At 47.0% G+C, this 27,638-nt stretch overlaps 1 protein-coding gene across 1 annotated transcript in view; it reads left to right on the forward strand.

Annotated features, from left to right (window-relative positions):
• The first annotated feature begins 2,312 nt into the window (after window positions 1–2,312).
• FCGBP (Fc gamma binding protein) overlaps window positions 2,313–27,638 on the forward strand; it is a 38,446-nt gene continuing 13,120 nt past the window's right edge. Inside the window, exons 1-12 of the mRNA XM_077337004.1 lie at window positions 2,313–2,413; window positions 5,864–7,090; window positions 8,014–8,354; window positions 9,139–9,712; window positions 10,737–11,338; window positions 11,963–12,530; window positions 13,335–13,924; window positions 15,086–15,665; window positions 17,254–17,453; window positions 19,073–19,214; window positions 20,818–21,146; window positions 26,811–27,384. Coding sequence (XP_077193119.1) covers window positions 2,338–2,413; window positions 5,864–7,090; window positions 8,014–8,354; window positions 9,139–9,712; window positions 10,737–11,338; window positions 11,963–12,530; window positions 13,335–13,924; window positions 15,086–15,665; window positions 17,254–17,453; window positions 19,073–19,214; window positions 20,818–21,146; window positions 26,811–27,384 — 5,803 coding nt within the window. The 5' untranslated portion in view covers window positions 2,313–2,337. The remainder of the gene's footprint in view (window positions 2,414–5,863; window positions 7,091–8,013; window positions 8,355–9,138; window positions 9,713–10,736; window positions 11,339–11,962; window positions 12,531–13,334; window positions 13,925–15,085; window positions 15,666–17,253; window positions 17,454–19,072; window positions 19,215–20,817; window positions 21,147–26,810; window positions 27,385–27,638) is intronic.

The raw sequence follows: 27,638 nt of genomic DNA on the forward strand, positions 1-27,638 counted from the left end.
TGCTGAAAAGCAGCTTTAGTTTGGCTTGAGCAGAATTATGTGTGTATTTTGCACTGCATGGAAGGGTGTCATTTTAGACTGGATTCTGGGGTTGTATTTTTCCATTAAGTGCAAGGGTTCAAGAACATCTGTTATCACTTACCTAGTGACACTTTTCCCAGTGTCTACACTCAGCAATATTTTGTGTGTGCTAAAACCAGAATCTCCTTTGAATCCCTGGGTTGGTCTGGAAGTCTCCCATGCTACCATGAAGCTTCAGTTCTGGATCATAAGCAGTAATGAACGGCAAGGAATCACCCATGCCGCCAGTTGATGCAGTGGTGGGCAGGCTGGAGACTGACGTGACCGCCCTCTGGCCTGTGTAGGGTGCATGCTGCGTTTATGTAGCATGCACAGTGTAAAGAGGCAGGTGGGACCCACACTGCCTATAAAGGCACCACGCACGGCCTCTTCACCCAGCAGGCTGTGGAGCAGCTTTCCTCCCTCCCACCCTATGTGATGTGCAAACAGCCTTATTACTGTGTCTGTGGTTGATGTTTCATGTTTAATATTTTGTCACAGCCTCAGGTTTCGCATGGGATGGAGCCTGTTGGCAGGGAATCTGGTGGGTGATCAGACTCCCTGGAGTTCGGGGCCTCAATATGAGGCGGCATGTAAATGAGCGCAGCTTACCCAGCTGGGAAGCCAAGGGCTCATTGCCAGGTGGTCCGGGGGGCAGCCAAAGCAGACAGGCACCTGGTGGCTCCCCTCAAATAGGTCGCCTCCTGTAGGGTGGACCTCAGCAGGCAAGGGGATCTGCTCTCCCACCTGGGAATGGTTCGGATCCCCAGGGCGCCTCTGGAAGCCACAGGTTTTGGTACAGTCCACTGACTGCTAGATCAGGCTCCCTCCCATGCTGTTCCAACCCTCCCGTGGGGAGGTAATAAAGCTGTGGCCATGTTTATACCCAATAACTGTGTTATGTCTTATTCTAGCCCACAATGCCCTCCTGCAAATCAATCTTTCCCCAATTTTTGAGCAAATGTATTTTCTCCAGTACAGGATTTGTTTTCAGTGATATGGTAACAAGCAAAGCAATATGCAGCATTTCCTAGTACACTATATGCCCGCCAGGAGTAGAATTTGCACCCTGCTAGATTGAAATGTCTCTGTATACTTTTTAGAACTGGCTGAACTGGACTTCCTTCTTTAGATACTGCAATGTCTTTAGGACCAGGTAGTTTCTTTACAAAAGAAAGCACTAAATCAACCACTGAACTAACATTGGAATCTCTGAAACTCTTCCTCTGCGTTACCTAATTCACAAAATTCGAATTCACTGCTATGGGATAATTCCTGCTCCCGGTCAATTTCCGATTCCTTTACGCTTTATGTAATTGTTTTGTTGTTGTTGATCTTTCACTCTCTCCAGTTGTTTGACTTTTTTCTCACTTGGACATTGTAATACGATGGAATGCCAATAAAGGTAATGAATTGAACTGAATTGTGTATCTGTGACATCAGCCCTTTCCCTTATTTTCCTGGTTTTGTGAAATAGTACTCTGAAGATCCACAAGTTGAAGATACAGAAGATGAAGCTGGGCCCTTTTTTAAAAAAATCCGTTGCCTTTCTAGTATAAAATGAAAGGAGTAAGAGATTATATTGCCGTGGGATTGACTGATGAACAAATCTCCGTTAGCTTCCTCTGTATATATTTCCCCTCTTCCTGTCCTAATGCTCTGAGCAGGTATCCTTGGTACATCTTTAAGAAAGCATTCAAGAAAATCAGAGAAATTATGAATAATGCCTACAGACAGGTATACCTGCTTATCACCAAGTCAGTTAAGTAAATGCAAAATAAAAGCTCTAAAATATAATAACCATAATGTCTTCCCACTGTATATTAACCAAGTGCCAAAGTATATTGGGATATCAGTTGGCAAACCCTACAATATATATACGAACTGACCACCCCTGCTAAGACTGGATGAGAAACCAAAACATGAAATTGGGCTTTGTGTACAACTCCAACCTGCAGGTTATCCAGTTTTTAAACCACACAGCACCAGGCTTAGATACCTGCAGCCAAGAAGGAAACGATGAACCTTGGCCTCAGACGGTGACATTATATGTGACAGATGTAACATTGTCCGGTGGCATAAGCAGATGGTCCTTTGCCCCCTAAGAAGCTTACAATTTATGCTTAGATTTGGGTGTTTTGAAAGAAAAGGGAATAAAGGTTTGGTAGGCCAGTGGAAGGTGGGGTGGGCGTCAGACTTCCTGTGTTAAGTTCTGAAAAGGAAGTTGGGGACAATCAAAGCATTATGAGGGGGGGCATTATCCTCTGTAAATGAACAATGTATTTCTTTTTTTCTGTAGCCATGGCGACACGACTGCTGCTGCTGCTGGGGACCTGGCTGGGGCTTCTTTGTGGTGAGTTTGGCATAGAGGGCATAGAGGCTGACCCTGATTATAAGTGTCATTTCTTAGGAAGGCCCTCCTTGTCTTGCTTTGAGGCTCCACCTGCTGTTTACCTCTTGGCAGTTATTTCTTGGGGTGGAGCAGCAGCATGGGACCTCTTTTAAAAAAAGCAATGTTGTTTTGGGTTCTTGTGGAGATCACCTGTGAAAGAGGCTTCCTGTCTCTTTGGAGCAAGGAAGGAGGAAGAGTGCTTGCCTTGAATAAATCTTTGCTGGTCTTAAAGGTGCCACTGGACTGATTTTATTGTGCTAATTCAGACCAACATGGCTACCCCTTTGAATCTACCTACTCAAAGACTTTATTGTTTGCCCATTGCCAAAGTCTCTCCAGCCATGAAAACTGTGACTACTTGGCACCAATCTGAGGAAACTGTGAGCTCCTGCAGGAAAATAAAAAGGCAGCGTTATGAAGAAGGGAATTGGTTCTTCTATGCCGCTTTTTCTCTACCCGAAGGAGTCTCAAAGCGGCTTACATTTGCCTTCCCTTCCCTCTCCCCACAACAGACACCCTGTGAGGTGGGTGAGGCTGAGAGAGCCCTGATATCACTGCTCGGTCAGAACAGCTTTCTCAGTGCTGTGGTGAGCCCAAGGTCACCCAGTAGGCTGCATGTGGGGAAGCAGGGAATGAAACCCAGCTCACCAGATTAGAAGTCCGCACTCCTAACCACTACACCAAGCTGGCTCTCAGCTCTTAGCCCCATTGGCTTGCCAACCTTCAGGTAGGGCTAAATCCCACCATCCCATAAATCTCCAGAAATTTCTCAACCCAGAATTGGCATTCCAATGAGTTAGCTTCTCCCAGGTGGCTCTGTTCAAGCTTGTTGATTTACAGTCATTTAGACCAGCATCAGTTAGGATCACAGGTCAGAGAAATATAAGCCTCTTGATTCATAACATAAAACGTAGCCTACGTAATATATACGGGCCGTTCTGAGACCGCTCAAAAAACCCACAGTAATTAAAAGTCTACTTTTTAGAAAAATAAAAATTTAAAATGTTATAAAGAATTTTAAAAGAAAGATTTAAAATCCAACCAGATCAAGAAATACAACCAGGCAGTCTAATGTCTGTATAAAATGGAAGTACTTATTTAACCTTTACTAGTGCTGCATATCTTAATAGCAGCAACACAAGTTGTAGCAATACAGAAGGTTATATGGCTTCCTACGTCACTTAGCAGCTTCTTTATCATTTGTCGGCAGCTCTGAATATCTATCTAGTACAAGTTGTAAAAGTTTGCCTCTAATCGTATTATTCATGGTGCAATAGAGCCTGGTTTCTCCCTGTCTACTGTTACAAGGACATTGTCTCTGAGATAGAGGGACCGTCTTGTAACAGCCTTCCAAAACAGCTGTGGGCAGGCCAGAGCATCTGGCCAACATAAAAACTCGTCTTGGTTTAGTGCTCTCCAGGGTTAAAGGTAGGCGGCTGGCTTTAGCAAGTATTTATTTCTGTCTGGAGCCAGAAAACCTGGGGCTTTCTTCACATCCCCTTGCCAACCAATATCTTTGGATCCTTGGTTTAATTATGCTTTTGGCCTGATGCAAGTTCAGTTCTAATAAGAAATGTGTTGACATCCCCAGGTTTTGTCCATTGGCTCCAACAGATTTAAGCCAAGAAGACTGAAAATTATCTTTTTGAATAAGTGCTCTCAAGGTGTTAGGGTGGTGGTTTAATTTCAACCACGTCATGATAGAGAACGTCCTGCTCTACCCATCCCATTAAGAGTTGTTTACAGGCATCTGCATGGTTGCCAACCGCCAGGTGGTGGCTGAAAATCTCTTAGGAGTACAACTGATTTCCAGGAAACAGGATTGAGCTCCAGAAATACCATTTAAAAATTGCTACTTTGGAAGGTGTTTGTTGTTGTCAGCCATTCAGTCGTATCTGACTCTTGGCAATCCCACGGCACAGCTGTCACCACGATCCCCAATCCTGCACCTCCTCTCTCATGCAGTATTCTGCCCGGTGTCCATCAGCCTGGTTTCCTTTTTCCACTGACCAATCCTAACATAATTGCTTTCTCCACCGAGTTGAATCGCATGATATGGCCAAAGTAAGTGAGCCGGAGTTTTGTAATTTGGCCAACCAATGACATATCAGACTTTATGCACTGTCGTATTTCCTTGTTTGTGACTTCTGCCATCCATGGAACCCACCGAAGCCTTCTCCAACACTAGAGTTCAAATGAATCGATTCTCAGCCATTTCAGACTTTCACAGCCATTGGAAAGATGACAGATCAAACTAATTTACATTTGGTACTCAGGCTGATGTCCTTGCTTTTCCATGTTTTGTTCAAGCTCATCATTGCTGAGCGACCCAGAGCAATTCGATGTTTTATTTCCATACTGCAATTGCCAATCACATCAATTTGTGATCCAAGAAAAGTGAATTCTTGAACGTGTTTGGTCTCTTCACCATCAGTTGTTATTGTGACATGTCAGTTTTTTGCAGTGGTCACTATTTTAGTCCTTTTACCCCCAATGAATCCCTACCCAGTTCACCTCAGGCTCCACCCCCGAAATCTTCAGGTATTTCCCTACCCTGAGCTAGCAACCCTAACGGGAACAAAAGTTAGCTATAGGAAATTTCCAGCTGTACATTCCAGAAATTTCAAGCTGCATACTCTTTTAAGTTAATTGTATGCTATCTGAAGAAATTCATTGGATGGTGCAAGATTTTAGTTTTATGAGCAGGGAGAAGAGTTTTCATGTTTCTAACATTTACAGCATAGGTGAGGTGCTCTGATCCTTTGTCATTTTCTGTCTTCCTCTTTTTTTCCCCATATGAGACAACCAAAATTGCAAATATGAGGCCAAGCTATAGATTCATAGGAAGTCATTGCCATGATTGCTCTAGAGCAGGCTTCCTCAACCAGGGTTTCATGAAACCCTGGGGTTTCTTGAAGGCCCTAGAAGGGTTTCCCAAATAGGTGGGAGTTAATTAATTTTTACCCAGCTTGCTGGGGGGTAAATGGTAATGACTGGGGAAGGCACTGGCAAACCACCCCATATTGAGTCTGCCATGAAAACGCTGGAGGGCGTCACCCCAAGGGTGAGACATGACCCAGTGCTTGCACAGGGGATACCTTTACCTTTAATTAATTTTTAATTAATTTTTAAATTTTGTTAAACATTTATTGGGCAATATGACCATATACAGTCATGCCGACCCTCCCTCCAAATGGCCAGTGATGGGCCTGGAGGGGGTGGGAAGGGGAGGGACCTCAAGTGGGCGTGTCCACAGCTATGCTTCCCAACCATATTCTGCACAATTGCACCACTTCTGGGATTTCTTGAAGCCTGAAGAATATTTCAGGGGTTTCTCAATGGTAAAGAAGTGGAGAAAGGCTGCTCTAGAGTTTCCTGTCCCTTTCCTAACCTTCCCCTTTCTCCTTGCAGGCTTGTGCACCGCCAGTTCACGAGGGAAAGAATTCGTCACAGCGTTCTTGCAGAACAGCTGGTCAAGCCAAGCCAACCCAAGATTTGAACTGCTTATCACCGGTTATCATCCCGCAACCACTGTCACCGTGACAGCACTCAAGTCCACCTTCTACAGAACTCTCCCTGTTAGTCAGGGACAGACTGTGTCTGTTGTGCTCCCAACCTCTGTAGAGATGATAGGGACCAATATCTTAGACAAGACAGTGTCGATCCAAGCAAATCAAGACGTCTCTGTCTTCGCTTTCAATCACAGGGACACCACAAGCGGAGCCACCATAGTGTACCCAGTCCAGCAGTTGGGCACGCTGTATTACGTGGTAACCCCAATGGGTACCCTGTCCAACAGTTTCAAGGAATTCACAGTTGTAACGTATCGAGCTCCTGCTCAAGTTGACATTCACTTGAAAGGGGCTGTGGTATTCAGAAATCAGGTTTACCCTGCAGGGAGTAGGCTTGTGACCAACCTCCAGGCCTACCAAGCCATCCAGCTGCAGAGCTCAGTTGACCTCTCCGGGACCAAGGTCAAATCCACAGAACCTGTGGCAGTCTTAAGCGGGCACAGCTGTGCATCCAAAAACACAGCCTGTGACCATGTCGTTGAACAGCTCCTGCCCGTTTCAAGCTGGGGTACGACCTTTATTGTCCCCCCGCTGTCCTTCCAGTACAGGTTTGACATTGCCTATGTCATTGCTTCCCAAAAAACCTGCATCAAATACCATTCTGGGTTCACACAAAGCTCCCGTGATGTCATTGCCGGGCAAGTGATCCAGTTGGATGTATCAGCCTCTCATCCGCTCTACATTTCTGCTGACGTTGGAATCCAGGTCATTTTCTTCTTCACGGGTGCCCCAGTAGGGAGTGGAGCCTATGACCCATTCATCATCAATATGCCAGCCGTAATGAGCTACTGCAGGTTGTATCACATTGATGGGATCAGAACCTTTGAGAATTATGCCATCATCATAGCCAAAACCTCCGAATCCAGTGGGATCACATTAGATAAGAGGGCCATTGAAAACATCCAATGGAGGCCAATCCCCGGCACAGAATATTCCTGGGCTCAGCCCAGGCTGGGCACCGAAGCCAAATCCTCATTCCTTGAACACCCCAGTGCTACTTTTGGGCTTCTCATTGTTGGAGGTTCATATTATAATGGCTTTGGCTCTGTGGCTCCTTGTGCCTGCGGTAAGTGCATCTTTTAATTAAGCTCTCGTGCAAACTGTCAACAATTCGGCCCATGCATTCCCTCCTCCCTAAAAACTGCAGATAGGAGAGTAGTTGGCAGGACAGTCCCGTCTCGTCAAAACATAGAAGCTAAGCAGGGTCTGTACGTGGATGGGGGACCATCAAGGAAGTCAATGCAGAAGAAGCCAATGGCAAGAATGCTTCTGTTTCTCAATTGCCTTAAAAGCTCTTTGCTGTGGTCACTGGATAGCAAAAGCAAAAGCACATAAAAGCTGCCGATAAACTTCAGGGCTTGCTGATGGTCTCGATGGCAACTCAGCTCTTCCATTCATCTGCACACCTTTCCAGCTCATGGCAGTAGACTGTGAAAATCCGGGTTCCAGGAAATACCATAGAGGGAGTAGGGACAGAAGTATCTGCAGATGACTCCACTGGTGCTAATTATACTCTTTGCCAGACCACAATGGGAGAAAATGTTCACAGTTCTGCCACTTAGTTGTAAATATTAGAATGGAGAGGCTGATCTGGGGGAGTGGCTGATTCTGTGAAGGTTCAAGGGGGTGGCTGATTACAGTGGATGAGCAATAGGGTTGGGAGTGTGCTGCATTGTGTGTGTGTGTGTGTGGGGGGGTCTTGGACTAGATGACCCGGGAGGTCTCTTTCAACTCTGTTATTCTATGAAACCCTGCTGAGCTTAGTGGAAATGTGCAATTTCTGTTTCTGCATAATCCTTCCCTTTCCTTCTTTCCTTCTTCACACATTTCCATACTCATATCTCTACAAACAGAATAAGTGTACTAAAAGATCATCCAACATTGCCTTTTGCGAGTTACATAGTTAGTTTTAAATGTCTCATTTTTATCCATGATCACCTTCCACTTGTTACCAACACAACTTGTTTTGATGTCTTTGGACTCTTGCAGGCAAACCGGTGGCCACCTGCAGTTCAATCCAGTGCAGAAAAAAGGAGAAGTGTGAAATGATCAATGGAGAGCCCACCTGTTTGCCAGAGTCTGAATCTACCTGCTGGGCACAGGGAGACCCTCACTATCACACCTTTGATGGGAGGAACTTTGACTTTATGGGCACCTGTACCTACACGATTGCTAAGACCTGCGGGTCAGATAAATCTCTTCCTTCCTTCAGCATTGAGGCCAAGAATGAGAACAGGGGCAATACTCATGTTTCCTATGTTGGTTCTGTGGCTGTCGAGGTCTACAACACCACCATTTCAGTCACCAGAAATGAAATTGGATTTGTAAGGGTGAGGTTGAAAGCTGCTTCTCTTTTCCTCAGACTCGTTTTGTCTCTAGCTGCTCCCTGTGCTTCTGGATTGTGAGCCAGCTTGGGGTAGTGATTAGGAGAGTGGACTTCTAATCTGGCAAACCGGGTTTGATTCCACACTCCTCCCCCACATGCAGCCAGCTGGGTGACCTTGGGCTCCCCACAGCATTGATAAAGCTGTTCTGACCAAGCAATAATATTAGGGCTCTCTCAGCCTCACCTCCCTCACAGGGTGTCTATTGTGGGGAGAGGCAAGGGAAAGTGATTGTAAGCAGTTTTGAGACTCCTTCGGGTAGAGAAAAGTGGTATATAAGAACCAGCTCTTCCTCTTCTTCAGTAATATCAGGGCTCCCTCAGCCTCACCTCCCTCACAGGAGGTCTGTTTAACTGCACACCCCTTAATGTAAAAAAACGAAATAAAACGCTGCCTGAAATCACTGGCTAGGTGGGGAATGGTTTAACAGGAGAAGGAAACTGGATAGAAAATTGCAACGCAAAATCGGCTTTCCAAAAAAGTTTAGGGTAAAAATGGGAGCCTGGAAAAATGGGAAGGGGGGGTGGGATTAAGTGAAAATTATAAGGGCCAAAAATGTGGGTGGAAATCAGGAAATACCCAAAGCAGTACAGGGCCAGAACTGATAAAGAAAAAATTGCCACAAAGCTCTGCTAATGACCTTAGTGTATCTTTCAGCGTCATGTAGGACAACTTTCTGAAAGAAAGACATTCTACTCCTCCTGTTTCTTACCTCCTACTTCTCTTGCAGGTGAATAACCAGCGTTCCCGGCTGCCCATCTCTTTACATGATGGGAAACTGCACATCTATCAGAGTGGGCATTCTGTTGTTATTCAGGCAGACCTCTCCTTGAGGGTCTCCTATGACTGGAACAGCTACCTGGTGGTGAAGATCTCCAGCAGTTTTTGGGAGAGCATCTGTGGCCTGTGCGGCAACTACAACGGAAATCCGGCCGATGACTTCCAAACTCCTAACGGGACCTTGACTCTAACCCCTGTAGGGTTTGGTCAAAGCTGGAAGGTGGATGATGGTGACAGGTTCTGTTGGGACGACTGCCATGGGGACTGCAAAAGCTGCCCACCAGAGGTGGCCAACAAGTACAAAGCTGAGCCATTCTGTGGCTGGATCAGCAAAGGAGCAGGGGGACCCTTCAGCCAGTGCCATTCTGTCATTGACCCCAACATCTTTCTGGAGAACTGTGTCTACGACCTTTGCTTGAATGATGGCTTCAAGGAAGTCCTGTGTGAAGCATTGGAGAACTATGCAGACACCTGCCAAAAAGCAGGAGTGGCCATCTCTGACTGGAGGACGCCCACTGGTTGTGGTGAGCATCCCCCAGGACCAAAGGGAAAGGGAGTTTCAGAGCTAAGGAAAGCTGTAGTAGTTTTGTAGCTGTGGCGACATGGAATTCCTCAGGGAACGTAGCACATCATCTGTGTTCTTGAAACAGCTTGCATTGTTAAGCTGGTTTCAAGTCCTCAGTGTTGTAGTCGGACAATGTCAATCTTCTCCAGTAACAGGATGGCAGCAGAGATCAAATTTCTTTGTGTGGCTACCTGGTGTTTAAAAATTCTTTTAAATAGAATTTCGTGGGAGCCTAGCACTTAGTGATTTTGTTCCCCTTCATGCAAAGTAGGATGCTACTATTTACTTAGAAAATGTATATTAGATAAATATTATATAAATAATACAAACACACCATCCAGAAAGCCCATGTCTTTTTATCGTGTCCAGATCATGGGAGGTGATGGTACCGCTTTACTCTGCTCTGGTTTGGCCTCACTTGGAGTCCTGTGTTCAGTTTTGGGCACCCCAGTTGAAGAGGGATATAGACAAACTGGAGCGTGTCCAGAGGAGGTCAACAAAGATGGTGAGGGGTTTGGAGACCAAGATGTAAAAGGAAAGGTTAGGGGAGCTTAGTCTGTTTAGGCTGGAGACGACTGAGAGGGGATCTGGTAACTAACTTCAAGTATTTAAAAGAATGCCATGTAGAGGATGGAGCAGAGTTGTTCTCTCTTGCCCTGGATTGACGGACCAGAACCAATGGGATGAAATTAATCCAAAGGCAATTCCGTCTAAACATCTGGAAGAAGTTCCTGGCACTTAGAGTGGTTTCTCAGTGGAACAGGCTTCCTCGGGAGGTGGTGGGTTCTCCATCCTTGGAGATTTTTAAACAGAGGCTAGATAGCCATCTGACAGAGGCTGATTCTGTGAAGGCTTAACGGGTTGCAGGTTACAGTGGATGAGCGAGAGGGTTGTAAGTGCCCTGCGTAGTGCAGGGGGTTGGACTAGATGACCCAGGATGTCCCTTCCAACTCTATGATTCTATGATCTTGTCTCTCCTACAGCTTTGCCCTGCCCTGAGAACAGTCACTACAAGCTTTGTGGCTCTGCATGTGCCGCCACCTGCAACGACCAAGCTGCTCCCTCCAACTGTTCCTCGTTGCCTTGCGTGGAGACCTGCCAGTGCAATGAGGGCTTCGTGCTGGACGCTGGGAAATGCATCCCCCAGGCTGCCTGTGGTTGTGTCTTTGAGGGCAAACTTTTTGCCCCCAATGAGCAGTTCTGGGGAGATGACACCTGCACACGGCGTTGCCTCTGTGACCCACAGTCCAGGCAAGTGACCTGCCAGGTCTCCAGCTGCCAAAGTGGAGAGCAGTGCCGGGTGGAGAACGGCATCCAGAACTGCTACCCTACCAGTTACGCCACCTGCTCTGCTTCAGGTGACCCTCACTACCTCAGCTTTGATGGCCTGAGGTTTGACTTCCAGGGCACCTGCATCTATCAGTTCACTGGGCTCTGTGAGGACCGGACGGACCTGGTGGATTTCCGAGTGCTTGTCCAAAACGAGCATCGAGGCAGCCAATCGGTGTCCTTCACCCGAGCCGTGGAGATCAGTGTTTACGACACAGTAATAGTGATCAGCAGAGAAAACCCGGGCAAAGTCACAGTGAGTTTGATCAGAGATTCATTCCTTTGGAACAGCGGTTCATTTCCGCATTTAGCTGAATTCTCTCTTCCTTCAGTTCTGACTCCAGCTGCCATTCATTCCTAGCATGAGGCCCTCCAAGGAGTGGGAAGAACCTCTGAGATCTGCAGAGCAGTCCAAATTTGGGATCTGAAGCCTGCAAACAGGAGGCAGGGCAGGTGATGGGTCTACTAGCTGGGGATTCATTGTTGACTCTTGACTGAATCAAACAAGGTGGTTCCACGTTGCTAGCTCTAGTGCAATGGTTCATGTGTGAGGTAGGTCTCCTTTAGGTAATAGGTTGTCCATACACTATATCAGGGGTAGTCAACCTGTGGTCCTCCAGATGTTCATGGACTACAATGCGTTTGCTGGCAGGGGCTCATGGGAATTGCAAAGAGCTTCAGAGCACCTGGTTGCTTACAAGGTTCGATCCCCAGTAGCTCCATTAAAGATCAGGTTGTAAGTGATGTAGAAAGAGCTCAGCCTGCAACCCTAGAGAACCCTTGATGTGTTGAGCTGACTGACTGTGATGGTCCAGTGGTCTGATTCAGGGTAATGTGTTCCTGTTTCACGCTCATTTCTCCCTTTCTGATTGGTCCCCAGGTGAACGGCTTGCTGACCCACCTGCCTTACAGCACAGAAAACAACAAAATCTCCCTGTACAGGAGAGGGCAAGATGCTGTAGTCCACGTCAACTTCCAGCTGACTGTCACCTTTGACTGGCAAAGCCGGGTCACCGTCACTGTACCCAGCACCTACGCTGGGACCCTTTGCGGTCTCTGCGGGAACTTCAATGGCAACAAGCAGGATGAAATGACCATGCAAGATGGTGGCTTGGCCCCAACCCCATCAGCTTTTGGCCAGAGCTGGACCGTGCGGGAGATACCAGGCTGCACGGAGGTTGATACGGGAGAGTGCTCTGATCTATCAGCCATTGAGAGACACCAACGGGGACTCCGCAAGGAATGTGGCCTCATACTAGACGAGAATGGGCCATTCAGGGAGTGTCACCACAAAGTGGATCCGGAAGGATATTTCCATGACTGTGTGTATGATTACTGCTTCTTTGAAGGCCAGCAAGCCATCATCTGCCAGGACATTGCCAGCTATGTGGCGGCTTGTCAAGCAGCTGGGGTGACCATCCATGCTTGGAGATCTGAGACCTTCTGCAGTAAGTACAACCGTGCTAAGCTAATCCCCTTAAGTCGTGCGCATCAAGGTGGCAGTTTTAAAAAATGAATAAACAAAAGGAAGCAAGCGAGTCATGCCTTCCATTTCTGGCATGACCTAGTCATTCTCCCAAAGGATAGGCTAGCTTGGAGCAACATGGCATCAAGCTCTGCTGGTCCCCAACCCAGATTTTCAGCTGTGAAACTGAGGATTTCATAGAAGAGGGTGTTTGGGCATGTGGAACACATCATGTTGTAGCGCTGCTGAGGAATGCTGCAGCTGCTGGAATTTCTCTCTTCCCTCTTCCGTCTACAGGGAACTCCTTTTTCTTTTTGGGCTGGAGGCAAAACCTTGCTTTCAGGGTAGCACTTGTCCACTCTCTTTTCAAATAGCCAGTTTGGTGCAGTGGTTAGGAATACGGACTTCTAATCTGGCAAGCCGGGTTCGATTCCCCGCTCCTCCACATACAGCCATCTTGGGCTCACCACGGCACTGATAAAACTGTTCTGACCGAGCAGGAATATCAGGGCTCTCTCAGCCTCAGCCACCTCACAGGGTGTCTGTTGTGGGGAGAGGAAAGGGAAGGCAACTGTAAGCTGCTTTGAGACTCTGTCAGGTAGAGAAAAGCGGCATATAAGAACCAACTCTTCTTCTTCTTCTTCTTCTTCTTCTTCTTCTTCTTCTTCTTCTTCTTCTTCTTCTTCTTCTTATTATTATTATTATTATTATTATTATTATTATTATTATTATTATTCAAGTGGGTAATTCCTTGCTCTTTGATGTCTCCTTTGTTCCCAATGGACAGGTCTTCCTTGCGGTCAACACAGTCATTACGAGCTCTGTGCCAGAGGATGTCCCCAGACCTGTGGAAGCTTCTATGTCCCAACCCCTTGTCTAGCCAAGTGCCAAGAAAGTTGTGTGTGCGACGAAAACTTTGTGCTAAGTGGCGACCAGTGTGTCCCCTTATCTCAGTGTGGCTGCAACCATCAAGGCCATTACTACCCGGTGGGAGAGACTTTCTACCCAACATGCCAGGAACGTTGTGAGTGCCAAGCTGGCGGGACCGTGACGTGCCGAGCGTTCTCCTGCGGACCTTATGAGGAATGCAGGTTGTCCGACGGGATCCGGAAGTGCCACCCCATTGGCAGCGCCACCTGCTCTGCTTCTGGCGACCCCCACTACATCTCCTTCGATGGATTCCGCTTCGATTTCCAGGGCACCTGCACGTATACCCTGGTGGAGGCCTCCAAAACCAATTCCACACTGACACCCTTTACTATCAATGTGGAGAACGCAGCCTGGGGGAACGGGAAGGTCTCAGTGACCAAAATGGTCTCGGTCGAGGTCTACAACTTCACACTCGTATTGATGCAGAACAAGAAAGGACAAGTGAAGGTGCGACTGTGCCACAACTTCTTAGCCCGTTAGTGATTCCTTCATGTCATAACGCCATTGCTATAGTTTGTACGTTCTCCTCGCTCTGCAATTGCTAAGGGGGGGGGGGGGATTTACACAAAGAGAATGTTGGAAGGTGGAAGAAGAAGAAGAAGAAGTTGATTCTTATATGCTGCTTTTCTCTACCCGAAGGAGTCAAAGCGGCTTACAATTGCCTTCCCTTTCCTCTCCCCACAACAGACACCCTGTGAGGTGGGTGAGGCTGAGAGATCCCTGATATTACTGCTTGGTCAGAGCAGCTTCATCAGTGGTGTGGCGAGCCCAAGGTCACCCAGCTGGTTGCATGTGGGGGCAAGAATGGGGTATCAAACCCATCACGCCAGATTAGAAGTCCACACTACTAACCACTACACCAAGCTGGCTCTCTCTAATCAAACGGTAGAACAGATAGGCTTGCTTCACCTTTCCGGTATCCTGTTACAGAGCTGCCCCAGATGGGCCCATAAACAGGAGAAGAGGAGCAAGTCAAAGAGTGCCAAAAGGCTGATTTCCCCTCTTGAGTTTTCAATGAACATATAGAGAGGGGTTGCCAGGCCACTGGGGGAGGGGAGTGTCCCCCACCACAAAGCTAGGGTTGTTGAGTCCCTCCAAGCAGCCAGTGGGAGATGATGGTGCACTTCTTAGGAGCAGAGAGGAATGCCCGGCATTTCAGCAAGTTGCTTATAATATTTTGGCTTCATAAATAATGCTAACCACACAGTTGTATGGCAGATTGCAGATGCCAACCTGACACAATGTTGTATACTGTGCATTTGGATTCATTATATAGATCTGTACTTCGGAAAATTCATTTCCCCCCACAAATGTCCACTATTTCCAAAGCCCTTGGGTCCATGTATCTGTTAGGAATCTTCTAACATAGGTCCAATAGGAAGTAATAAAATATTGGGTTGGATCCAGCTACTGTTTTCACTCCAAGCAACCTGATTTTGCTTCTGACCTCAGTTTCCGTCCCATGTGGCTTTCATCCATCCAGATCCCATGATGCCCTTTCTGTTGATCAAGGTGGAAACCTTCTTCCTTTCTTCATCAATGGAAAAGCTGGTTGGACCCAACCCCCACATAACCCTACTCAACCGAGAAATGATTTTTTCCCTACAGGTGAATGGTTTGTTCCAGCCTCTCCCAGTGACCCTTTCTGGTGGACAGCTCAGAGTCTATCAGCATGGCACTAAAGTTGTGATCCAAACTGGCTTTGCTCTCCTTGCAAGTTATGACCTGGTTTACGATGTCAGAGTCACAGTCCCCGGGAGTTACCAGAACCAACTGGGTGGCCTCTGTGGGAACTACAATGGCCGTCAACAGGACGATTTCTTGCTCCCTGATGGCAGGGTGGTCTCTGATGCGGCTGTGTTTGGTGCAGCCTGGAAAGTGTCCATCCCTGGGGCAAGTGAATCCTGCTCAGATGGATGCTCTGGAAATAACTGCCCCGTCTGTGAGGAGTCGAAGAAGGATGTTTTCAAAGAACGCCATTACTGTGGTATTCTCACTGCTGAAGAGGGTCCCTTTAGTGCTTGTCACAACAAAGTAAACCCCAGTGTTTATTTCAGTAACTGCATCTATGATCTCTGCCTGGGCAATGGAGACAGCCATGTCTTATGCAAGAGTATTGAGAGTTACGTATCTGCCTGCCAAGAGGCTGGTCTCTCTGTTCAGCCCTGGAGGAATCAGTCCTTCTGCCGTGAGTATTAAAGATTGACCTCTGGGATATATAATTTGACAGACAGCCTCTCCCTCTCTCCAGGACATGGGAATGCTGCAGGCAGCTGTTAGGGAACTCACTGGCAGGGGCAGCTCTCACGCTGCAGGGATCTGCAGCCTCCAAGCCTTGGAGGGAAGTGGAAGGAGGAGGGGGTGGTCAGAGGTGGGAGACGGAAGGCAATTGGCTGGCCACTGGACAGACAGGCTAGCCAGTTGGAGAAGGAGGCACTCAGGGGAGGGACAGCCGCCCTGAGTGTGTGTTAAGCCATGAGACATGCTCCTCCTCCAAGGCCTTACCAGAAATATATTATGTGGAAAAGATATGTGAAATAGGAATAGCATTTGATCTATCTCCCTATTACTTCTGGGGCCAGTTAAAGAAATGCGGTTCTTTTCTCTCAAGTTCTAAATGGTTTCACTCTGGATTGAACTTGTAGACACTTTTTTGAATTTTGAAAACAGGCACCACCACAAAATGGCTGCCCTATGAGATGGGCCCAGTCACAAAATGGTTGTCATGTGGGTTGGGCCCAGTCCAAGATATTGGGGGTTCCCCAGTAAGTATTGTCCCCTGATAAAGACAGCGGTATCCAAATAGGTATTCCCTTTTGATACACCATAACATCCGGGCTCTTCTGAAGCATTCTTGAAGTGGCATAAAGCCAGAATTATCTCTTTGGAAGAAGAAATTGGACATCAGTTGGCAGGTGCCATGACGTCCGCCAACAATGACATATTTGAGATGACTGCATTAGAGCAGGGGTAGTCAACTTGTGGTCCTCCAGATGTTCATGGACTACAATTCCCATGAGCCCCTGCCAGCAAATGCTGGCAGGGGCTCATGGGAATTGTAGTCCATGAACATCTGGAGGACCACAGGTTGACTACCCCTGCCCTAGAGAATTTCAATTTGAAAATAAGTCCACATCTTCGCAAGCAAAGAATTTATCAGACATTTTCCCCAAAATTCATTTTAACTCTGAATTATCATCATAAAGTCAGGTGATAGAATCTGAGATTTGGTGTTGTACTAGGGGCTCTCTTTTCCTTTGCTCGTCAAAACTTGGGTTCAGCTCTCTTCCTTTCCCTTCGAAGTAGCAACAGGGAACTTTTCTTCATAGGACCAAGCCCTATGAAGATAGGTTGAGAGATTTGGGAATGTTCAGCCTGGAGAAAAGGAGGTTGAGAGGGGACATGATAGCCCTCTTTAAGTATTTGAAAGGTTGTCACTTGGAGGAAGTCAGGATGCTGTTTCCGTTGGCTGCAGAGGAAAGGACACGCAGTAATGGGTTTAAACTTCAAGTACAACGATATAGGCTTGATATCAGGGGGGAAAATTTCACAGTCTGAGTAGTTCAGCAGTGGAATAGGCTGCCTAAGGAGGTGGTGAACTCTCCCTCACTGGCAGTCTTCAAACAAAGGTTGGATGCACACTTTTCTTTGATGCTTTAGGATGCTTTGGGCTGATCCTGCATTGAGCAGGGGGTTGGACTAGATGGCCTGCATGGCCCATTCCAACTCTATGATTCTGTGATTCTATGATTCTAACCAGTCTGCTTTGCATTTAGCTCTGAGCTGCCCAGCTAACAGCCACTATGAAATCTGCGCTGACCTCTGTGCCACCAGTTGTGCCAAGATCACAGACCCCGGAACATGTCCAGAAATCTGTGCTGAGGGCTGCCAGTGTGACGACGGCTTCTTCTTTGACGGCCTCAACTGTGTCACTGTGGGCCATTGTGGATGCTTCTGGAATGGGCGCTATTACAGGGTAATGGGTCTTCCAAACATTGTTCTCGCAATTTCTGTTCTTGTCACAACTTGTTACCTATCAGAACATATCAGTGTCAGAACCAGCCCATTCCCGGGCTACTATTCAGCCCACGAGCAGTCTTGATTTCCAAGCAATAGATCTATGTTCTGTACAAAACCTCTTGTGCATAATGAGAAAAGGGTGGGGATACGATTGCTGTCTTTAAGCACGTGAAAGACTGTCAGAAAGAAAGGTTCCTATGGGCAGCAGAGGATAGAACCTGTAGTAATGGGTTTGAATTATGCATAGAACAAGATCGTCTAATTATCGGAGGGGGGGGGATTTCAAAGTCAGAATCGTTCAGCAGTGGAATCAACTGTATTTTTCCACCTACACGAAGCCAAACCACCAGAACATCTAGCCAGAACATCTAGCCACATGCAACCATCATTTCTAGACTGGATTTCTGCAACTCACTCTATGCAGGCCTGCCCTTATCCTTGCTCCGAAAATATCGACTGGTCCAGAATGCATTGGCCAGGGTTCTTACAGGTACACCCTGGAAAGTACATATTTGACCTGTGATCCAAGAGCTGCTCAGGCTCCCAGTTGAATTTTGGATCAAATTTAAAGTGTTGGTACTTATTCATGAGGCCATCTATGGTCCAGATCCTGTTTATCTGAGAGACCGATTCTCTGTCTATACCCCCTGAAGAACACTTCAACCAGTTGGTGGCTCCTGGCCCCAAGGAGTCTGGCCTCAACGAGGGCCAAGGCATTTTCCACCTTGGTCCTTACCTGGTGGAATAAGCTCCCAGAGCACATCTGGGCCCTGCAGGAATTGGCACAATTTTGCATGGCCTGTAAGATGGAGCTCTTCTGCCAGGCTTTTGATTGGGGCCCAAATTAACACCTCCCTGTTCACCAATCTATGGCACCAGCTATTCCATCTGTCCATTCAACCATCCATTCACATATCCCTACACCAACTGGACCTATTTGGAATAACTTCAATAGCTTCTGTGGGGAAATGGTTGATGTTAATTTGTTATCTATTTAAACTTAGTTTTTACGAGTTTTAAATGTATTTATACATTTCGATGGGAAGGCAGTCTGGAAATCTAAGAAATCAATTAATTAATTGGTTGGCTGATTAATCAAACCGAACTCAGTAACAGAAGGGTAGCCAATGGATCATCTGCAGGATGGGAATGAACTGTTGACAGACCAATAGAGCAGTCTTTGCTCTATTGCTGTGGTCCCCAACCACGGGGCCGTGGCCTGGTGCCGGGCCGCAAAGGCCCTGGCACTGGGCCGCAGCTCCCCCCCGCCCCCCCCCCCGCAGTAAGAAACTTCCCAGGCCGCAAGCTTGCGGCCCGGAAAGCTTCTTACTGTGGGAGGGGGGAGAGGGAAGCAGGGCCACGCATGCGCACATGCACCATGCGTGGCCAAAAATGCGCATGTGCTGCACTTTTGCACATGTGTGCATGCACGGCCACGCAATCACCCTCTCTACTGCCGCCAGTCCCCAGCCTGAAAAAGGTTGGGGACCACTACTCTATTGTATATAGATGGATTGTTGACATACATAGTAAAACACAGACTGGTCGTTGCCATTGTTCTCCTTCCAAATGCAGCCCAATGAGAAAGTTCTGCTGAATGACTGCCATCAAAGTTGTACCTGCCTCCCAGGCCAGGGGGTGATCTGCGAGGCCCACAGCTGCAGCACTGATGAGAAATGTGAGATTCGGGATGGAGTTATGGGTTGCATTAATAAAGGTAAGAAGGCATTCAGTGAAGCACAACAGCAACACATACACCAGTGAAGGTCCAGGCCAGATGCGCAGAACTGAGCCAGTTGGGCATTGCAGAGCTGGAAAAAGTACCAAAGGTGATTCGGGATTGTAGCACCTTCCTTATTAGGAAAGTGTGAAGGAACTGACAGTTTGTCTATATATATACTAGGGGCCAAGCCCATTGCATTCAGGAATACAGCGGGCGCTAGATTAGGGGGATGGAGTGGAAGATCTCTGCGGACGGCCTCTCCTTCCCCCCAGGACCTGGAAAGGCTGCAGGCAGCTGTTGGGGAACTCACCGTCAGGGGCAGGTCTCACACAGCAGGGATCTGCAGCCTCCGAGCCTCCGAGGGAAGTAGAAGGAGGAGGGGGTGGTCAGGGGTAGGGGATGGAAGGCGATTGGCTGGCTGCTGGACAGACAGGCAAGCCAGTTGGAGGAAGAGGCATTCAGGGGTGGGACAGCCGCCCTGAGTGGGTGTTAAGCGCTGAGTCGCACTTAAACCATGAGACACACTCCTCCTCCAAGGTTTTACCAGACATATATTATGTGGAACAGATATGTGAACTAGGAATAGATACATGAAATAGGAACAGCATTTGATCAATCTCCCTATTACTTCTGGGAAGGAGTGGGGTTCTTAATTAAAGGAATTAATATATAAGGGGCTGCTTTATCACATGCTGAGAGTTTGTAACAAAATATCTTAAAGATCTTCTGTTCTTCAGAATCTCGACAGCTGCTTTAAAAAGCAGGTCAATCTTTTTAAAAAATATCAGTTAAATCAGACACATGATGACTAGAGAATATATTTAGGGGTTAGTCAGCCTCTTGTGGCGCAAGGTGGTAAGGCAGCAGACATGCAGTCTGAAGCTCTGCCCATGAGGTTGGGAGTTCAATCCCAGCAGCCGGCTCAAGGTTGACTTAGCCTTCCATCCTTCCGAGGTCGGTAAAATGAGCACCCAGCTTGCTGGGGGGTAAACGGTCATGACTGGGGAAGGCACTGGCAAACCACCCCGTATTGAGTCTGCCATGAAAACGCTAGAGGGCGTCACCCCAAGGGTCAGACAGGACCCGGTGCTTGCACAGGGGATACCTTTACCTTTACCTTTACCCCCATCCTCAGAATCTTACTCAGGTCTGTTCAATAGCATCTACAGGACTGTGCTCTTAAGAAAGCACTGCTATTATTGTAATGGGTTTCTTTAGCAAGTAGTTTCCTAAAGAGGCCTCTTGGTCAACTCCAATCACACAATTCTTGATCGGATGGTATAGTCGAAAGGCCCCATTCCCGGGGAGGCTTCTCTGGAACTGCCACTTTTGAATTGAATACAGCCACCTGGGTGTTGGCTGATGTCAGGGAAATGGTGCACACCCCATATTGATGCTATAGGACAGTGACTCCATCTGCACATGAATGTCATGATCCTGCCAGGGCTGCTCTCAAAGTACTGTGCATGGCACAGTTGTCCTTTGACAAGTAAGTCCATCAGTGTGACATGAAATAATTGTATTTTTTTTTGTTTGGCCATATACCTTCTCCCTCTGGGGAATCAACCGCTCACTCACATTTCTCCTTTCACTTCAGATCCTTGTAAGGCCTTGAAATGTCGACCAAAGGAAACATGCAAAGTGGAGAACCACCAAGCCACGTGCGTTCCGGACTTCACAGCAAGCTGTTGGGGCTGGGGAGACCCACACTACCACACCTTCGATGGGCTGAACTTTGACTTCCAGGGCACCTGCACTTACATCATAGCCAAGTACTGTGGAAATGACTCTACCTTGGTACCCTTCTCTGTAGAGGAGAAGAACGACAACAGGGGGAACCAGGCAGTGTCCTATGTGAGGCTGGTCAACATCTATGTCTATGGGTACAAGATCTCCATCCACAAACAGGAGACGGGGAGAATTCGGGTAAGCCATGTATTCATTCATTCATTCATTCATTCATTCATTCATTCATTCATTCATGTTGCGATTTATATCCCGCTGCTCTTAGCAAGCTGGCTCGCGGCAGGTCACACTAAAACCCCCAATAAAAATACAATATTAACCCATTAAAACACCCATTAAGAATCCCAATGGTGCTAACTGAAGGCTTAAAACCAGTCACAGGGGGAGCCCTGAGCACCAACCCCTTGTCCACAGCCAAGGCTGGCAAATGGGGGCTTCCAGTCACACACTTCTCTCATCCAGGGGGGTATCAGATCTTCCTAGGCTGGCCTCAACCATATACCTGGAGAAAGAGCTTCATCTTACAGGCCCTGCGGGACACTGAAAGCTCCCACAGGCTCTCAGCTCATTCAACAAAGTCTGGGCCAGGACCAAAAAAGCCCTGGCCAAGGCCAACTGAACTTCCCTGGGGCCTGGAATCACCAGCAAGTTACTGCCCACAGAGCGCAAGGCCCTGCCAGGGGCATAGGGTGATAGGCGGTCCCTCACATATGTGGGTCCCAGATCGTGAAGGGCCTTAAAGGTTAAAACCGAACCCTTGAACCGGATCTGGTCCACAACTGGCGGCCAATGCAGCTGTCTCAAGAAGAAAGGGGACGATCCCAAAAACAAAACAAAGAAAAAAAAGAATCTGTCCAATGGCTTGATCAAAGTTTAAGTGTCTCTGTTATCTCTTTATTATTATAATTATTTCCACCTGGACTCAAATATATGGTCATGTCAACATGCCCTCCTCTCCCCAAATGGCTAAAAATAGACCTGGATATGGTGGGAAGGGGAAAGGCCCCAGATGGGCATGTACACAGCAGTGTTTCCCAACCATATTCTGGACAATCTTGAGACTTCTGGGGTTTCTTCAAAGGCTGAAGAATGTTTCAGGGGTTTCTCGGTGGTAAATAAGTTGGGATAGGCTGATTTAGATATTTATACCCCACTTGTCTCTCCAATGCAGACTTGGAACTATTTACAGCATCATTTGCTCCCCTTTTATTTTATCCCTACAACCACCTCCTTGTGATTTAGGTTAGGCTCAACGTCACCCAGTGAGCTCTCACCACAGAGTGAGGATTTGAACTTGGGCCCCTTGGATCTCAGTCTGACACTCCAGCTCCTGGACTGGGAGTGGCCAAATTGTGGCTGTCCAGATGTCCTTGAACTACAATTCCCATGAACCCCTGGTCGCTCGTAGTAATTATCGTCCATTGACATCTGGAGAGCCACCGTTTGGCCACCCCTGCCCTAGACCATGCTGGCTCTCTATCAGATGGGGGTTTATCTATGAACTTGAAGACTGTCCTGGATCTGCATTCAGCAGCTTTTATTCATATGCTGGTGGGGAATCTCGGGAAATCTGAGCCCTTTCCTCACCGATCACTCAGATGGAAGCCCATATCTGAATGTCTGAAATGTCCCCACTTGGACATAAACAAGGAATGATGACTCAGGATCCTTGCCGAATCACATCGATAAGTTAGGCTACAGTAGTCACCTGGGAGTCAGAGAGGAGCTATAACTTTCTCAGGCAGGAAAATAACAGCGATTCAAACTGCAATGATAATAAACAACGCCTGTGACCAAGAAGGAAGATAGTCCAGGACAAAGGCTCCCTATCAAACCAAGCTTATTAAATAAGTGTGTGTATGGAAGGGGGGGGGGCACATTCTCACATTCCATTGGCAAGTTTTCCCTGAATCATTTTACATACTGAACAGCTAATTCTTTCCACTTGGAGAACAGCCTATCCTTTATTCCCCCTCCAAATGCAATTTCCAAACATTGGCCTGCTTCAGTATTAAATATTCTACTCCACCCTTAGGGACAGATTGTAGAAGAGTAGCCATTCAGTCTCTCATAGCTAAGTAGACAAGGTGTCCCACAGCACTCATTAATTCCAACATATAGTTTCCCAAGAGCCTTCTTTGTCAGATGCATGAAGCCGATTCTTTAAAGATTCATTTCTTTCCTATCGGTTATTTATTTCATTCATTTTTACCCTGCCCTGCCTCCGAGGAGTTCGGGACAGAACACATTCTCTCCTTTGCTCCATTTTTAAAGCCAGTTTGGTGTAGTGGTTAAAAGTGGCGGCCTCTGATCTGGAGAGTTGGGTTTGATTCCCTGCTCCTCCCCATGCAGCCAGCTGGGTGACCTTGGATTAGTCATAGATCTGGAAGAGCTGTTCCCATAGAGCAGTTCTCTCAGGGTTCTGTCAGCCTCCCCTACCTCACTGGGTGTCTGTTATTTGGAGAGGAAGGGTAGACTATTGTAAGCCACTTTGAGACTCCTTCGGGTAGTGACAAGCAGGATATAAAACCAAGGGACCAAGCCCTATGAAGATAGGTTGAGGGACTTGGGAATGTTCAGCCTGGAGAAAAGGAGGTTGAGAGGGGACATGATAGCCCTCTTTAAGTATTTGAAAGGTTGTCACTTGGAGGAGGGCAGGATGCTGTTTCTGCTGGCTGCAGAGGAGAGGACACGCAGTAATGGGTTTAAACTTCAAGTACAACGATATAGGCTAGATATCAGGAAAAAAAATTTCACAGTCAGAGTAGTTCAGCAGTGGAATAGGCTGCCTAAGGAGGTGGTGAGCTCCCCCTCACTGGCAGTCTTCAAGCAAAGGTTGGATACACACTTTTCTTGGATGCTTTAGGATGCTTAGGGCTGATCCTGCGTTGAGCAGGGGGTTGGACTAGATGGCCTGTATGGCCCCTTCCAACTCTATGATTCTATGATTCTAACTCTTCTTCTTTGTCCAACCAACAGTCCCGTGAACTAGGTTAGGCCGACAGAAAGAAAGAAAGAGAATGAGTGGCCCAGGATCACCCAGTGAGCTTCATAGCAAAGTGGGGAATACACCACTAACCACTGCACCACACTGCTGTTGTGTTCCAGATCACTCAAATTCAGCTCTCTACTAAATACTGGCAAATTCTCTGCCCGTGTGTAATCAAGGACAACGGATGGCGTATATATGAATGGTTTACATCAGGGGTAGTCAACCTGTGGTCCTCCAGATGTTCATGGACTACAATTCCCATGAGCACTTGCCAGCACTTGCCAGGGGCTCATGGGAATTGTAGTCCGTGAACATCTGGAGGACCACAGGTTGACTACCCCTGGTTTACATGAAGGTTCTTAGTCTTTTCCAAGCATTTATTTGGATCAGGAATGCAGTGGGAAGATGAGTCCTAAATTCAATTTAAATTGGAGGAATTGTCTACAGTTTTCCTTCCAGGGAATGGTCATTCTTTTTTGGGGTGTGTGTGGGTAAGGATCTTTAATAAGCCAGGACCCCCATCCAACTCCAACACCTATAATTCCCTGCTATGTAAAGCAAAAATACCAAATCTAAGAGAGCTGTAGAATGTAATTCATAGCAGGAGAGCAACATTTGAATACTGCAGTCACTCACAGTACTAATTGCTTGCTGCTTTTTTCATTCATTCATTCATTCATTCATTCATTCATTCATTCATTCATTCATTCATTCATTCATTCATTCATTCATTCATTCAGTCAGAGTGAGCCCTAATAAATGAATAGCATAGGTCAGAATGGAATTAATACAAATGGCTGAGGCTCAGTAATAGGGCATCTGCTTTGCACCCAGAAGGTCCCAGGTACAATTCTCAGCATCTTCAGGTAAAGGAATTAGGCAGCAGATTAGGACTCTGGGATTAGGCAGCAGATTAGGACTCTGGGATTAGGCAGCAGATTAGGACCCTGGGGAGCCACTGTCAGTCAGAGTTGACAATACCAACATTGGACAATGGGGTTGGATCCAACCAGCTCTTCCACTGAGGGAAAAGATGTGTTCCCCTTGGATCATCATAAAAAACTATGCAAGGGATCATGGGCCCTGCTTGACATAAGACAAGCCATGGACACAAGCCATGAACTCCCGGGAGAGCTAGATTTGTCAGCTTTCCGCAGGGCCTGTAAGATGGAACCTTTCTGCCAGGTTTACGGTTGAGGCCAGTGTAGGAGGAAGATCTGGTTGCCCCCCCCCCAATCAGGAAGTATACCATTGAGATGTATGCCACCCTTGACTATCTTAGGTGATGGTTTTTTGACATGGCCCCCTGCTGCCTGGGTGGCAAGCATCCCGCGGGGAGTGGGATTATTTTTTTCCACCATATTGGGAAGTTTTGTGTATTATTTTGTGTGCTTTTTAAGGGGGCTATTGTTATGGGACATTTTGTATTGTAACCTGCCATGAGCCGATATGATGAGAGTGGCGGGTAGTAACAACAACAACAACAATGGTGGTTGTCCAAAGCAAAAACACCAGCTGGATCTAACCCATGGTCTACCACAGTTTCATGTTTATTCATATGTGAGTGATAAGTCTCAGCCCTGGAAAAGAGAGTAAATAATATATTCTGCCTCTGAGTTAGGAATGCCAATCCTGGTTTTGGAGATTCCTGGAGATTTATGGGCGGTACTTAGGGAAGGTGACGTTTGGGGAGGGGTGTAATGACACACAGCCCTCTCTTTGAACCTGCCACATTCTCTTTAGTCAGGAGATCAATTGTAATTCCAAAGCTCCAGGCCACAGCTGTAGGTTATTAAATCCCAGCAGTAGGTTATTAAGCTATTAAATACTGTTGAAGAGCTAACAACAAGTGGACACGCTCATATATATATATAGCAGGATTTAATAAGCACACTGAATCCCAAAGATCATCCACAATAACAGTCCTCAAAAACCCAAAGTCCACTAACTTACAAAAAGATCCCCTTGCTGCAGGAAAAGCCTTCACCTATTCTGCACACGTTGGATAATGCACTTTCAATGCACTTTCGAAGTAGATTATCCTGTTCTACACAGGAAAATCCAGCTGCAAAAGCACTTTGAAAGTGCATTATCTAATGTGTGCAGAATGGGCCCTGATGCCCTCAATGCAAGTTATCTTTTCCCTGTCAGGTAGAAAGTTTCCATGGAGTTACGATGCCCATTTCAGCTGGAACAAACAGGCCGCAGTGATAAGAGTCCTAGTACAACCTAAGGACCAAGAGTTCTGAACAGACCTTGGAATAAGATACAAAACGGAAAAACATACCCAAGAGTTCTGTTCGTCCTTAGTTTGTTCGATTCCCACGACAGCTTTTTCTGCAGTGAGTGGACCTTCGGGGAGTCAATGGACTTTGGGTTTATGACAACTGTTTTTGTGGATTACCTTTGTGATTCGCTGTGTCTATTAGTACATGCTATATATCAGGGGTAGTCAAACTGCGGCCCTCCAGATGTCCATGGACTACAATTCCCAGAAGCCCCCTGCCAGCATTCGCTGGCAGGGGCTTCTGGGAATTGTAGTCCATGGACATCTGGAGGGCCGCAGTTTGACTACCCCTGCTATATATTGAGAGTTTCCACTTATTATTAGCTTTTCAACATAATTTTCCCCTTTGGGGGATTCTATGCAGCTGTATGTTGGTGACCAGACCCTGAGCAGTGGCAAAATGCAGGAGCCCATCTTCCAAATGAGAGTTCACATCTGTTCTGGTACCACCATTGGCTTGCCTTTCCCCATTTCTCAAGCACTGTGATCTTCTGAAGAACCTAACACTGAGGGGGAAAACCAAGGGGAAAAGCTCTTTATGATGCCCTACCCCTTCTTTCTCTAGGTAAATGATGAAATTACCAGCCTACCAGTGACTCTTGAAGACGGCATGATCAGGATTCACTCGAGTGGCCTCAATGCTGTCTTACAAACTAGTTTTGGCCTCCAAGTGACATATGACTGGAATTGGCATCTGACGCTGAGCATCCCCAGCAGCTATCATGAGTCCATGTGCGGGCTGTGTGGAAACTTCAACCAAAATCCTGCTGATGACATGACCTATCTCAACGGGACTATGGCCCCCTCCATTGTCAGCTGGGCAAGCAGCTGGAAAGCCCATGACAGGGATCCCTTCTGCTGGGATTTCTGCCAAGGGAATTGCCCGACGTGTGACGATAGCAAAAGACAGCTGTACGGAGGTCAACAGTTCTGTGGGGTAATCAAACAAACCACTGGAGGCCCCTTTAGAGACTGTCACACCAGAGTGAACCCGGATGATTTCTTTGATAGTTGCATTTATGATGTGTGCCTAAATGGGGGAGCCCAGAACATCCTCTGCCAGGCACTGGAGGCCTATGCTACTACCTGTAGGAAAGCAAATGCTACTGTATATGATTGGAGGACACCTTCTGGCTGTGGTAAGTGCTGGTGGCACCTGGGATTGGTCACTGTGTGACACAGAGTGTTGGAATGGATGGGCTGTTGACCCAACCCAACATGGCTTCTTACATTCTTCCCCAAACACACAATTGCTTATCTGTTTTCCTTGGTGATACAATACTGTGAGAAACTTAGATCTCTAAATAAGTAACCTCATGGAATGAAAGTTCCTTTGTTTAAGTTCCTTTATTTAAGATAACGAGAGCGTCTACAATGAAAGCATAGGACTGAG

Source organism: Paroedura picta, chromosome 5, assembly GCF_049243985.1.
Source record: "Paroedura picta isolate Pp20150507F chromosome 5, Ppicta_v3.0, whole genome shotgun sequence".
NCBI lineage: Eukaryota > Metazoa > Chordata > Lepidosauria > Squamata > Gekkonidae > Paroedura > Paroedura picta.